This window comes from Seriola lalandi, unplaced genomic scaffold (assembly GCF_002814215.2).
Source record: "Seriola lalandi dorsalis isolate HSWRI2012SDOR001 ecotype SW California unplaced genomic scaffold, Sedor1 jcf7180002054971, whole genome shotgun sequence".
NCBI classification, from domain to species: Eukaryota; Metazoa; Chordata; class Actinopteri; order Carangiformes; family Carangidae; genus Seriola; species Seriola lalandi.
Window position 1 is genome coordinate 26,765 of NW_019525522.1, and position 13,388 is coordinate 40,152.

The following is a 13,388-nucleotide window of genomic DNA, read 5'->3' on the forward strand; positions in this document are numbered from 1 at the left end:
CTTGAAAATCCATGAAGACAACTCACTTTGGGTGCTGAAACAGTAAATGTCTGTAATCCCAGACGTGTCTCGGTGCACCTGTCCAGCTCCAGCACCATCATAAACAACCACCCATCCATTTTTCATTGTTGTAAAATGTGTGATGTAAGCTCTGTGTAAGATGTAAGCTGTGGGATGTGCAGTGTTTATCAGCCACAACAAATTCTAAACCAACAGCATTAGAAATGTAGGCCACGCTGTGATGGCACCCTGGTAACTGCTTAATTAAAATTTAATGATTTCCTAGATTTGTAGTAAGAATAGATATTGGCAGATGTAGCAAAAATAGATGTAAGTGCAGCAGTGTGATAACAGGCTAATTGAAGTATCATGACAAATAATGCAAATCAAGATTTTAGTGCTGCCAATATGTAGGATGGTTACTAACATCCTCATTCATTCATTTGGATGATCTGTGACTAAATATTAGCTTTTTATTGAGATTTCTTACTTGTGCAATGCACTACACGTTCCTGACCCCCTCCTCAGTGTACAGGGAACCACAGGTTATACACACACATTAATGTGTCTGAGCTTCGCCCTCACACTCTCTGTCTCAGTAGAGCAGTCTATCTGCAACCTCCAGATGCCCCCTAATGCTGACTCACAAACACACTCACACAAACACTGTACACTCCACCTATGAGGTCAGTGGATGTGAATCACTGAAGTTGTCCTCAAAAGGCCTGTCATACTCACACAGTATGATCAGCGAGGTGAGAAAATCTGAAAGTCGTCATTCTTTTCATATGTATGTTTAACTGATGTAACTGATTCTGCACTTCACTACTTTCTACTGTTTTCTTCACTGTAAGCATCTGGCTTTGTTGCTGCCTTAAAATCTGGTTAGGTAACGTTGGTGGCTGTTGACAGCGTCCATCAAGTTGGGGCAGAAAGTAAAGATTTTGATATTCAGAGTAAGGCTGTTCAAGTTATTAACAGCTGCTGTAAGAACAGACGGTGCGTCTTGAAGATAACCTTTAATACTCCTTAAAATGTATTTTTTTCTATATTTGGAAATTAGTTTTTTGACATGCTAAGAGTGTGACAATAGAGGGTAATATTTTGTTGGCGTGGCTGTCCATTTGTTCTAGAGAAAAATATCTTGGTAACTTCTGGTCAAATAGCCATTCATTTTGCTGTGGAGATTCATGGTATCCAGAGGATGACTCCGAATGCTTATTCTGTTGTCATCATGAGGACACAATTAAGGGTAATCAGCGCTGTGTTTGCCATGAAATCATCACATTTACACTCACAAGGGAATACGACCTTTAATAATGATGATTCCACTAATCTTTCGTGTTGTACGACGAAGCCTCTAGAGCTGCTACAACAACTAGACTTAAGGCCCCTTTACACTGTTTGATTTGACCTGTCTGAGATTTCCGTTGACATGCATGTGAGAAATGTTGTGAAGTCTGTAGTCACTGATCCAAAATGGTGGTCCTAGATCTCACAGTGAGACACGTCCACGTAGGATCAAATTCTCACAGTGTGACTCCTCCCACGACCCCCCGGACCCCCAAACCAACCAACCAGAAACTAACATGAAATGACAGACTACATTAGCGAGCACAACATTTCATAAGTGCTATTTTCTGAATAAAACTTTAGGAGTAAACATATGCCCACACACACAAACTAAAACAGTGGAGGTGACATGAAAAAGAAGTTTGTCGGATTCTAGCAAAGAAGAAAATCGTCTGAGCTGCGAGCAGCACGGATGAATGACGTGAGCTGAAGACGTGCCTCTCCTCTCAAACACTTTATATAGTTGCGCTACACTTATCCACGAATCCATCGCACAGTCTGACAAGCCTCAAAATGATTGCAACCAAAAATTTAATACCAATCTCACACAGCGTGACATGCAACAAACTTATACAATCGTTGCTGTCACACAGTCTAAAGACGCCTTTAAAAGTAAACCTGGAACCCTGTATGTATTTAGAGATATGACACTTATGAATAAATGATTTATTTTATTTTATCTTGTGTCATATAACTTGTGTCAGCACTGGTGGCGGTAGAGTGAGAACTGAAGGTTTATAAGAACACTAGGATTTGAGATTCAGCAGATCATTTATTGCCAGAACTGGGACAGGAAGCTCAAATCTTGTGTGAAATCTTTCATTGCTCCTTTTCTGGTGCAGCAGGGCTTTTAAGACTGTTATGAACAAACGTCATGGCGGCACAGGTGAAAATTTCACTCACAGTTTGTGAACAGTGTAACAGGATTTACATATAATTAAAATTCACTCAAAACTCAGATTAATTTTGCATGGATTTCATTCTGTACTCCTCAAGCAGGTGAATAAAAGTAGCACACAGACTGGCAACAGCAAATGTTATAAGCTGCAGAGGGCTATAAATAGCAGAGCAGAGTACTAAGTATAGATGTGTAGAGTTAGGTGTCAAATTAATGTTAATGATTCACAAGACAGCGTGACATACAGCCAAGATATATTACAAAATAAACAATGTTAGTGTTTCATAGCTGTTGACAAAAAAATGTATTGTGAATTTATTAAGATTTTACTGAATTTACTGCTTATCTCTAAGCATTTATGTTTAGCTTGAAAAGCACAGTTTCAAATTGGATGGATGGTGGATATAAATTAAAGGGTGTTCAACAAAGACTGAGCTTTGATGTTATGAGCGGCACTAATGCAGCATTCACGCTATGATGCTAAATAGCCAGGCTCGTCCTTTCAAATGGTAACAGCAGATCATTTACTAGTCCTTTTACACTACAGGCCTGGGCTGGGTGTTGGGAGACATCCATGTTGATGTATAAACCGCCACTGATTTCACCGAAACATTCATAAAACTGACTTTTAGGAGCACGTGGTATCTGACTTAGCAAGTAGAGGTAGGCTTATAAGTAATTGTTACTCAATCTGGAATCTAAAATGACTGAATTTTATTTTTAGGGAAAATCAATATCAGTACTTTTCTTGTGCAAAGGTGGAAAACATTGCTCACTTCCTCTTTCTCCCTGTGGTTAAATGTGCTGCAATTAAATAATTACGCTGTTGGGGAGAAGCTCCATACGCTCCACAGGTCTCCAACAGTATACTCCAAACGAACAGCTGTAGAATACCGTGCTGGATGCAAACACCAGTATATTTAGCTGCATGAATTAGCTTGAGAGTCACGGCAGGACCTGACAGGACAGGCAGTGAAAAGACCACAGTTAATTATTTGAGGGCAGTGAATAAAATTTTATAGCCATGGCTAGCCAGCCTGCATACATTGTAGTGATATTTCCAAATGTGGTGCTTTTATTTTGGTTTTAACCTCACAATTGTGTCACTTCTTTAATTATGGGATACACTGCCCGTCATTTACTGTATACAACACAGAGTAGACCTGCCTGAGGCCTTTGTTAATTATTAAGCAGAAAAGTCCACTGTGCTACAGAGCAGTGGTCTCCTGAGACCCTATACCTCCGAATATCTGAGCACTCTATCCTGTTGACATAGCACAGTGCCATGTACTGTTTCTTGTAAGGCCTTATAGGCTTAGACAACTCCTTAGTGACAGATACACACACATGTTTTTTCATTCTGACAGAAATCATTCTGATTGAAGATCTAATACTACGCATTTAATCGAATAGCTGTGCGAAAATGATAAATACACCATGCATTTGTCTATTCCGAGAGCCGCAAACACTAAGAGAATATTCTGTTTAGGGACTTTGTTTTGTCTTTCTCACTTATATACTTAATCATCTGTTGGATCTCTGTCTCTTTAACTGTCACACAGACTTAGCTTGTCTATCTCCCCCCTCAGGTGCAGGTATGGGACACAGCAGGCCAGGAGCGCTTTCGTAAATCCATGGTGGAGCACTATTACCGCAATGTCCATGCAGTGGTCTTTGTGTATGACGTCACCAAGATGGCTTCCTTCCGCAACCTACAGACATGGATAGAGGTCAGTAACTTGCTCAACACATTGTCAAAAAACTACTCTAAATACTATTGTTTGTTTAGGAAGGGTTGACCGAGCTAAACTGCACAGCAAAACCCAAAGTTTTTCTTACACACAATACTACGGTACTCTTTTTTGGTGCAGACAGCACAATCATCGTCTCTTCAGTGTTCCTGCCTTCTATTATAACTATTTATTACTCGTGGGTTGTCAGTGTGAGGTTTCCATCACATCGGATGGATTGCCGCTAGTGCTATTACATTTGTTATTACTGCTGTGAGGAAGCCAACAAAGCCCCATTTCATCCAGAGGTACACTGCGGCTTCACTTAGAAAATGAATTATTCAAAGTGGCGTGTGTGGTTGTGTATGTAGGAGTGACTTTTGAAAGGGGAAAAAATCATTTAAGGCCAAGTCCACACACACATATGTTAAAACGGGCTTTCCTGTCCACACTAGGCTTGGGCTAATATTTGATAATATTTGATCATTTTGAATATTACGATATTTGAGCTGGACTGTATTGAGATATAAAATTTTATCGCCTAAGCTTAGTCCACACAAGCACTGTTTTAAAAAAAAAGTTTCATTCACATGAAAATGCAAAAACAAAATGTCAATGTCAGTATGCCAGAACAACAGGTGGTGATATAGCCTTAACCGTAAAGCCATGTCGGCCAATTGCACAAAATCAACTCAAGGAGATAACAGCGCACACTCAGACATCACAAGCCAAAACCTCAGCTCAGAAAAATGAGTATCTGACCATCTTCACCCTGGAAGGAGTTTTGAAAAAGATCTATTTTCAGTGACCTAAAATGTAGTTTGCGTGTGGATGAAAAGGCCAAGAATATTCAGTTCTACCATCAGTAGTAGTATCTGTAGCAAACATCAGGGCTGTTACTCTTTCAAAATTTAAAATTGAAATAAGGACTAACACTTCATATATTGAAATCAATAGCAAACCTATACAGCCTCTTAAAATAACCTTACATTGTAAAATTGACAACACTATGTTAATTTCCCAATGCTACTTGAGTGACAAGCTAACTATGTTATAAGCTAATGGGTGACAAGCTAAAAGCTAACATCAGATTTGCTGTTGTTGTAATTTGACTGTAAACTATTTTGAGAAGACAACAAACACTCTTACCTTTCTCCACCTGGTGTTGAATCCAAAATGCTTCCACTCAGTACTTACAGGTGTTTGGTGTCAGGATTATCTGACACCAAAGCACCAAGCATGGCTAGTTAGTTTCCTTGTTTTTGCAATAACAAAGGGAACATCAGCCTGATTTTCGGCAGTTCCACAGCACAGGGTGACGAACACCTATTGCTACAAGGCCTGTCTAAAAATTTACAGTGGGAATTTTGAAAATGAACAGATCATTACAGAGAGAATATTAAATAATTTCCTACGTTCGAACAATAATTTCTAATACAAGGGTTAGGGTTAGGAGTTACACATGCAATCATGCTGTAACAATTTGTTAGCATGGTAAACCAGATATAAGCATGTATATAGAATTATAGGATATATAGGATTTTATTATTCCTCTATACTGGCGATAGCCATAGCCAAAGTAGCGATCAAAGGTCAAAGGTCAAAGTCACTATGACCTTACAAAACAGGTTTTTGGCCATAACTCAAGAATTTATGCAATAATTATGGCAACATTTCACACAAATGTCTAATAGGATAAAATGAAGTGATGACATTTCATATCCAAAAGGTCAAAGGTCAACTTGTGACATCATAATATTCTGCACTTACACTTAACACTATACATTTAATACCTTTCTTTAAATTCCTGCGAAGTCTTCACTACATACATTATATGAGTCTAGACAGATATGGATGTGAACTGCAACTTGGCAGGTTGAAGGAGACATACAACCGCGAGGCGGTGATACTGAACTGCAGGAAATGGGAACCTTGCAGCCATTCTGGCACCAGTTGGTTCGCACTGCAGTTGTTTTTGCCAAGTGTGACATATTGTAGCTGTCATAAACTCCTCTTAATTATCGCTAAGAGGCCAATTTGTAATGTTTTTTCCCCTCCCTGATGCTCATATTTATGGTCTTTATGGTATCATAGAAACATAGTTTCTAAAGCTACATTCTGTTCTTTCTGTTCTGCTCCAGGAGTGTAATGGCCATCGGGTTTCAGCATCAGTACCTCGAGTCCTGGTGGGAAACAAGTGTGACCTTGTGGACCAAATACAGGTTAGTGCAGAACCACAGCAGAATATAATACTTTATTTACATTCCTAAATTTGATTAAGGTTTACAACCAAACACTGGTGCTTCCCCAGGTGCCCTCCAATATGGCCTTGAAGTTTGCTGACGCCCACAACATGCTGCTGTTTGAGACATCAGCCAAGGACCCTCGGGAGAGTCAGAACGTCGACTCTATCTTCATGTCCCTGGCCTGCCGCCTGAAGGCCCAGAAATCCTTGCTCTATAGAGACGTGGAGAGAGAGGATGGGAGAGTGCGACTCACACAAGAGACTGCAACAAAGAGTAGTTGTCCTTGTTGAGGAAAAGGAGGAGTGGGAGGCATATTGGAAGGGAAGAGAGAAGAGTAGCTGTACATGTCAAGGAAGAGGAGGAGAGGGATGATTGGAGAGTGAGGTTAAAACAAGAGTCTTTTAAATTGAGTGCAACTTTTCTAGTTTAGGATGACGATGGGGAGGTTGAGAAGAGGAAGAGGAGTGAGAAGTTAAAGCTTGTGTAAGGGACTGAAAAATCATCAATATTTGTGTTCTTGAGGATGAGGAGAAGAGAGGATGGTGAGGATAGAAACTGACACATTTATTAACAATTCAGAAATTAGACAATGTTGCCTTTAAGACTCAATTTTTCAAACATAGACACAATCCCAGTAAATATACTTTCTGTGGGCCCAGTGCACCGGCAAACATAACACCATAAGCATAGGAGTCGTTTTGTGGATCCACAACAAACTGAAACCAGCCCTGGCTTGGTGTTTATTAACACCAACATTCTGATGCACCATATCAGAACTCATATATCACAGTCGCATATTGATTTTTATCCATATCCTATCTGAAAGAGGCATTTCCTGGCCTTTTTCTACTGCCTTTAAAAGCTGCCTCAGTAAAAGTAGCATAGAGGTTTTAGTCTTATTAAGTCTTTTAAGCACTCGAGATGATCTTGGTTTATACAACGAAGCAAACACTCTGACAGCCTCTTGAAGGGACTGTTTGAGAGGATGAATGAGACTCTTTTGGTCTCAGCATTTTAACATACCTGATATCTACCCTTTACGAGTGACAGTTGACTTAAATTCACTGTGAGATCACAAGTACATGGGAAAGGTGAGAATACACGTTAGACATTTATAAAATAGGAGACGGAAAAGTCTTGTTCAGCTCAAAGGACTTACAATAAGACCTTGAGAACGAGGTCTCCTGAAAACGGCCCATCTAGAAGTTGTCAGGCAGTGTGGCACATATTGATTTAGAGGCTTCAAGATCCTCTTTCCCTTACGCAGGAGAAATGCACTCTCTTATAAAGAGGGGCCATCGTGGCACAGCTCCTCTTTCTCATATAATCCTGTTGTAAACATATCCTCTCCATGTTTTCCCAGTAGCAGAGTGGCTTATCCAGCTTTCCCTTTGTGTGCAAATGCAGAAACATCCAATCTTTGCCATGTGTGACTTTAAGATAGCCAGTCTCCCTATCAACAGCAATTCCAGTCTATAATAAACATTTTCAAGGTAAAGGCCTTTTGTCTTAGATGATGTGATTTCTACATCAGTATCACTGCCTCCAGTTTCAAAGAAGATGGGAAAAAATGACAGAAAACTGTGACCCCTGTATAGATAATGCAGATCTTTATACTGCTACCCAGCCTGAGCCAGGATAGTATGAGTGGACTATTTATGCTTGGTGTCTTTGAAAAGGAATGAGTCCAGGAGTATCCGAGCCATGGATGATACAGGCTGCGTGAAACACTGTAGAAAGCCATATTCATTACTCACTGTACACATAGATACAGTATGTTTTACAGGAGGCAGTTCCCAGTTGGGTTGTGGGTGGAAGAACACACTGTACACACACAACTTAGTGTTGGAGCTATGAAGTTTGTGTAATAAAGCATCAATCCACACGCCTGACTGTGATGCTGCCAATATGTTATAGCAACACATTCACCATATCTTACCCTAATTTAATGTTGTAGCCTACTTTGGAGCAATGCTATTAATATATTTGTATGCCATATGTAAAAGAAATTCAGATCAGTGAGCATTTAAGGCCAGTGTTCCCTCCGAGCTGACAGGCTGGTGACCTAATTATTTCAACACATAGAGCAATTCAAACACTGTGCAAATCCAAGTGAAATTTATATTGTCTGAGGTGTATCAGGTTTTGTTGATCTTTATTAGAAAACTCTTCACCGTTTTTCATCATTTTAATTCGTGCTTGTATTAATAGCTGCAAGATCAAACAGCTGTTACAAGTGAATAAAATGACGCTACTGTAAAAAAAACAAAAAAAAACAGGAAGAGCTCTGTTTGTTCTCATTGTACGGGCAAATCTGTGACTTGAAAAGGAGATTTTAACTTTAATACATGCCACCCAGAGCCATAGTTTCGACAAGAAAGAGAACACAAAAACTAGGACAACAACCATGCATCCTTTTTCTAAACCGCTTATTCTGTTCAGGGTTGTAGGTGGCTGGATCATATCCCAGCAAATAATGTGTGAGAGGATGGGCACAGCCTGCAACGTTTTGTCTGCTAACAAATATCTATGGCTCTGTCTACCATTAGGTTAGTTATAATGTGGCTAATTTAGTCGCTGAAATAAGAGTGAGATGATTGTACTAGCCTAATGAGAAGAAAAACATGTTGTGGAAAAAAGAAGAATGTGCCTGCATTTACTTCATATGCTTACCAGACCTGAATAAAATAACATTTGACTTGGTTTCAAATGACTGGGGAAAAAAAGTTATAATTTAGTCATTTTTTGTTTTCAGGTTTTCACTTGAAGACAATCTTGTTGTATTAACTTGATAATAGTTTAAAGTAGTAAAAGTGTCATTTATTGTGCAATAAATAAATGTACCGGTTATCACTCATTGCAGTTACATACTCTACATTAAGCTTCATATCAACTTTCTCTTACAAACATTTGAAATCACTGCAAATGTATGTTTTACACAGATCTAAGAGTTAAGAATAGAAATGTACAGTGTGTATACTTGGCTTCCCTTTACCCTGTATTTTATCTGTTAAAATGTTTCCCTATTTATTTTATTTCTTTTTAATAACAAGTATTTGCTCTTAAAGGGATCCCTTGACATTTTGAAATTTAGTCTGGTAATTTTATTTATCTGTTTAAGAAAAGTTACCATATGTGAAATGTACGTAATGCTAACAGCTGAAAGGAGACTGGTATTTGCAGCTTGTTAGCATTATTATATTTTCATATTAACTTCCTATCCTATTGTAGTTTTCAAGACTTGTCTCTTTTTTTTTAAAAAAATGAATTAAAAATTATAATATCATAATATTTATTCATGTCTGTGGAGAAATTCTCTTTCCCCTCCACAGGGAAATCAATGCTGTCACATTAAGCACAATGGAGCATTAAAATAATTGCCTACCATAAATGAATAAATATTCAGTGAATAGGAAACTGAAATCATGTATGAATCCCAAACATAACAGGAAAGAAATTTCACTCTCAGGTTCTCTTGGGTCCTTGTCTCACCAACACTAGCCCGACTGATTTTTATGGCAGATAATAATATTGCTATTTTAAAGTTTTTAAAAAGTTGATAAGAATATATCTTATATTTAGTTATAAATAACTGTGACCTAGATTTTACAGGTGGACAAACTGTGAAATAGCAACAACTTTTCATTTATATTTCCTTTCACGTATCGACCAACGTTGATAGCAATACATCGGTAATGAGATAAAAATTGGCCATGCTACTTAAATGGTTGGGCTCTATCAACCTTCAAAATTTCAATTTCAAAATTTAATATATAATTGGTCACAAAAAAAGAACTTCACTCTTTCATTCTCACGTCAATGTGCTCTGTCTGTCGATGAATTTTGACGTGGTGGTGCACATAGTGAAGAAAAGCCACCTTAAGCAACGGAGTGTCACAGGTCAGAGGTCATGTCAGACCTGCCCTTCGGCGCTTCAAACCTGCCTTCAGAGTTGTTAGAGCAACACGGTGAAGAATCATACACCTGGGATAGGTTCTGCCATTTTATGCTCCATTAAGCTTAAAGTGACTCCATAGAGGTATGAGGCCTGGGATGGGTCACTCACAGAACAGCAGCCCTTGCTCAAAGACACTTCAGCAGGATGGATGCCTGTTGACACAGAGATTTGAACCCTCATCCTATGTTGTCAGTGATACAAATTATTGTCCAGTCCAACAAAATTTTTCAGATTAAAAGTCAAAATACCAAGTTACTCCTTTGACAAAAGCCTTAAGAGTGGTGTTACTTGATTTTGTGATGTTATAAATTGATTATAATTGTTGAATCTGAGATGACAATGTGTTTTGGCTGTGAATTTATTATTGTTTTGGACTGTATCAGATCGTCTGTCTTCTTCGTTGTTGTTACAATCTCACAGGGACTTCTGATAAAACTGCTGAGCAAGCTTCAGTTGACTCAGAGCCTCATTCTTTGGAGAGGAGTTCAATCATGCTACACTAAACTTTTCAGTTCTTTTGAGATTATGTACTCCCTAAGCATACATGATGAAGTTTTCAGTAAAATGTCTGTTTTGGCCATCTACTAATTTCCTGACAGAGGTATTTCCTCTCAGAGTCTGTTTCCCTCCCACATACAGGAACGGAAGATTTCATGTCTGTTTTTCTGTCTTCCCCCGTATCTTATTTCACCCTTCGTGTGTCACCGTGTTTCTACTGCCCTCTAATTCTATTTCTGTCCTGATCTCTCTATAGTTGATCCCTTTAAGTCCTCCTATGCCTGGCTCATATCTCACTGTCAGCGCCTCTGTGTTACAGTGACCTCTAGTACTTTCAATTTCAATTTCTCCTTCTCTGCCTCCATATGTTAATGTGTCTGCATCAGTCTGTCAATTCTTTCTTTCCCCAAACATGTGGATTGGTGCTGCTCCTTGTCTTTGGCAAGAAAATTTAATTCTCAAGCAGATCACATCCAATGGATAGAGCAGATGAGAGCCTCTGAATTCTGAGAGACCATAAAAGACCATAAAGGCAAAACATAAGATGTTATGTTTAATTTAATACTCCTCTTGATACTGACTCTGTAGGTCTATGAACAAGAAGATTAAAATTCCTAAGTGGATAATTCTGAGTATAGTTTTAAAAAACTATAACCAGTTATTAATGGCTTGTCTTATTACTTAGTTATTTAACAGTTCTTGAGACAAGCTGAATGTAAAGATGTCTTGAGGCATTAAATTGTGCAATAACATGTAACATGTCAGGAAACACAGTTAGACATTCAAATACTGAAGTTTTGAAGTATGTCATGAATGATGAGTGAATGATGTGCTTTGGCAAATCAGCTATCCAGAGGCATCTGATTGGAAACAGACCATCAGTGATATTAATACCTAAAAGTTATTAAACAAATTATGAAACTGTGGAAAAGGTGTAGGGTGAGCTGAGTAGAAACATCAAACAGTTCCAATATAAATAATACTACATCACACACAAAAGAGCTCCAGTGACAAATAAATACAGTTAAGTGTCTTATGAGCTGACCCTGAGGCAGATGTGAGAAATAACACTGATTGATGAATCTTAAGTGGTCGCTGTCCTAGGTTCTGAAAGTATGTTATTTTTATATTTCCTGGGATTGAAGAACCACAGAGAGTCCGATTGTCCAATCAAATAAAAACAGTATTTTCCCAATAGACTAAATGCCTGTCTTTCATTTTTGTGATTACACATTGTGAAATTAAATAAGGGAGATAGTCAGTTAAGAGTAAGTTAGATATGGCCAGAAAACGAATGGATAAAGATGCTGTTTCCACTGCCACACTGTCTATTGTCTGTTTTGATTTGAGTGGGGAAACGGAATGACGTTCATTCCAGCATAAGGGCGATGTTTGTTTTTATTTAGATGAATTGTCCTGCTATGTGAAATCGGCATTTCCATTTATCACCTGTGGAGAGCAGCAATGGGCGTAGATAAGTGTAAGCAGTCTCAGCCTTCAGTAGAGGAAGAACGTGGAGACGTCACATGGAGAGATGCGACCAGCAGTAGCTGCTTCACCACTAATCACACAACATTAACATAACTAGCAACTACCAGCTAACCTGGCTAGCTACATGGGTCGCCTTTGATTTATTATATTTTCGGAATTTCAAACCTGAAGGAAACAAAAACAGGATTCATAGACTGTACAAAACGGGACACAACATTACGGTCACAGACAGTTATCGTGGCCTCTTCTTGCATCCAGCTGGCAGGCTATTTTGGCTAGCTTGCGAAGCCAACGATAGCAAACTGTGCCTTGGCTAGCGTCAGGCTAGCCAGCTAGCTAGCTAGCTAGCTACTAACGTCGCTAACGGTGGTTAGCTAGCTAGCGAGCTGTAGTAACTTGCGTCATGGATGAACTAGTCGTGGAAGTGAGGGGAACAAGTGGGGCCTTTTATAAGGTAAGTAAATGACTTTTGTTGAGCATCGTCATCTTACTTACGACACTGCATAAACGTTAGGCTAACTAACATGAAACTGCCTTGCTGGACTAGCTAAGAAACATTTGTTTGTATCTGCGGGCCTCATTGGTTCTGTCCGTTGAAAATCTGTAAACAAAGCTAACGCTAGGCTGCTGCTGTAACCTCAGTGCTGCTAGCTGAATGAGTGAGTAATTGGTGTTAATGTCGGTGCTAAACCAATGCATTTGTAGTAGTGTTGATAACGTTGACGTGATCGCAGTCTTCTATTATCTGTAAATTGATGGGCAATGTGGTGGGCAGTTGGTTGCAGATACAGAAGTACTAAAATTCGGTTACGGTTTGTGTTTTAATTCAGGATAACAGCAGCAAAATTGGGGTGTTATGTGTTACCTGCATGATTCCTCTAGTGGGCTGGTAGCTTTTGTTTTGTCAATATTGGTGAGAATTTGGGGGTTATACTGAAGACAAGAGTCAACAAGTAGGATGAACGGGAATTTTGGATGTTATGCATCTGCATAACATCCAAAATTCCCGGTCTTTGATCATATTAATACCATGGACTGAGGAGAGTAAGTTGGGAGTGTGTCTTGCAAAGCAGGGTTATCTGACTAATATCTATGAGCAAGATAGACACAAGAGCAAATATTGATATACAGGCGTTGATCCCATGGCCTGCGTTTATCATTGGTGGAAGAAGTACTCAAGTCCTTCAGGTTATTGACATACAAGTTTTGATGTG

At 39.0% G+C, this 13,388-nt stretch overlaps 2 protein-coding genes across 2 annotated transcripts in view; both read left to right on the plus strand.

Annotated features, from left to right (window-relative positions):
- The window catches only part of rab33a (RAB33A, member RAS oncogene family), a 14,363-nt gene extending 3,726 nt beyond the window's left edge, over nucleotides 1-10,637 (plus strand). The window contains exons 3-5 of the mRNA XM_023395989.2: nucleotides 3,841-3,981; nucleotides 6,123-6,203; nucleotides 6,293-10,637. Of these exons, the coding sequence (XP_023251757.1) occupies nucleotides 3,841-3,981; nucleotides 6,123-6,203; nucleotides 6,293-6,517 (447 nt within the window). The 3' untranslated portion in view covers nucleotides 6,518-10,637. The remainder of the gene's footprint in view (nucleotides 1-3,840; nucleotides 3,982-6,122; nucleotides 6,204-6,292) is intronic.
- A 1,564-nt stretch (nucleotides 10,638-12,201) lies between these two features.
- Nucleotides 12,202-13,388, plus strand: part of fmr1 (fragile X messenger ribonucleoprotein 1) — an 11,502-nt gene continuing 10,315 nt past the window's right edge. The window contains exon 1 of the mRNA XM_023395894.2: nucleotides 12,202-12,628. Within this exon, the coding sequence (XP_023251662.1) occupies nucleotides 12,578-12,628 (51 nt within the window). The 5' untranslated portion in view covers nucleotides 12,202-12,577. The remainder of the gene's footprint in view (nucleotides 12,629-13,388) is intronic.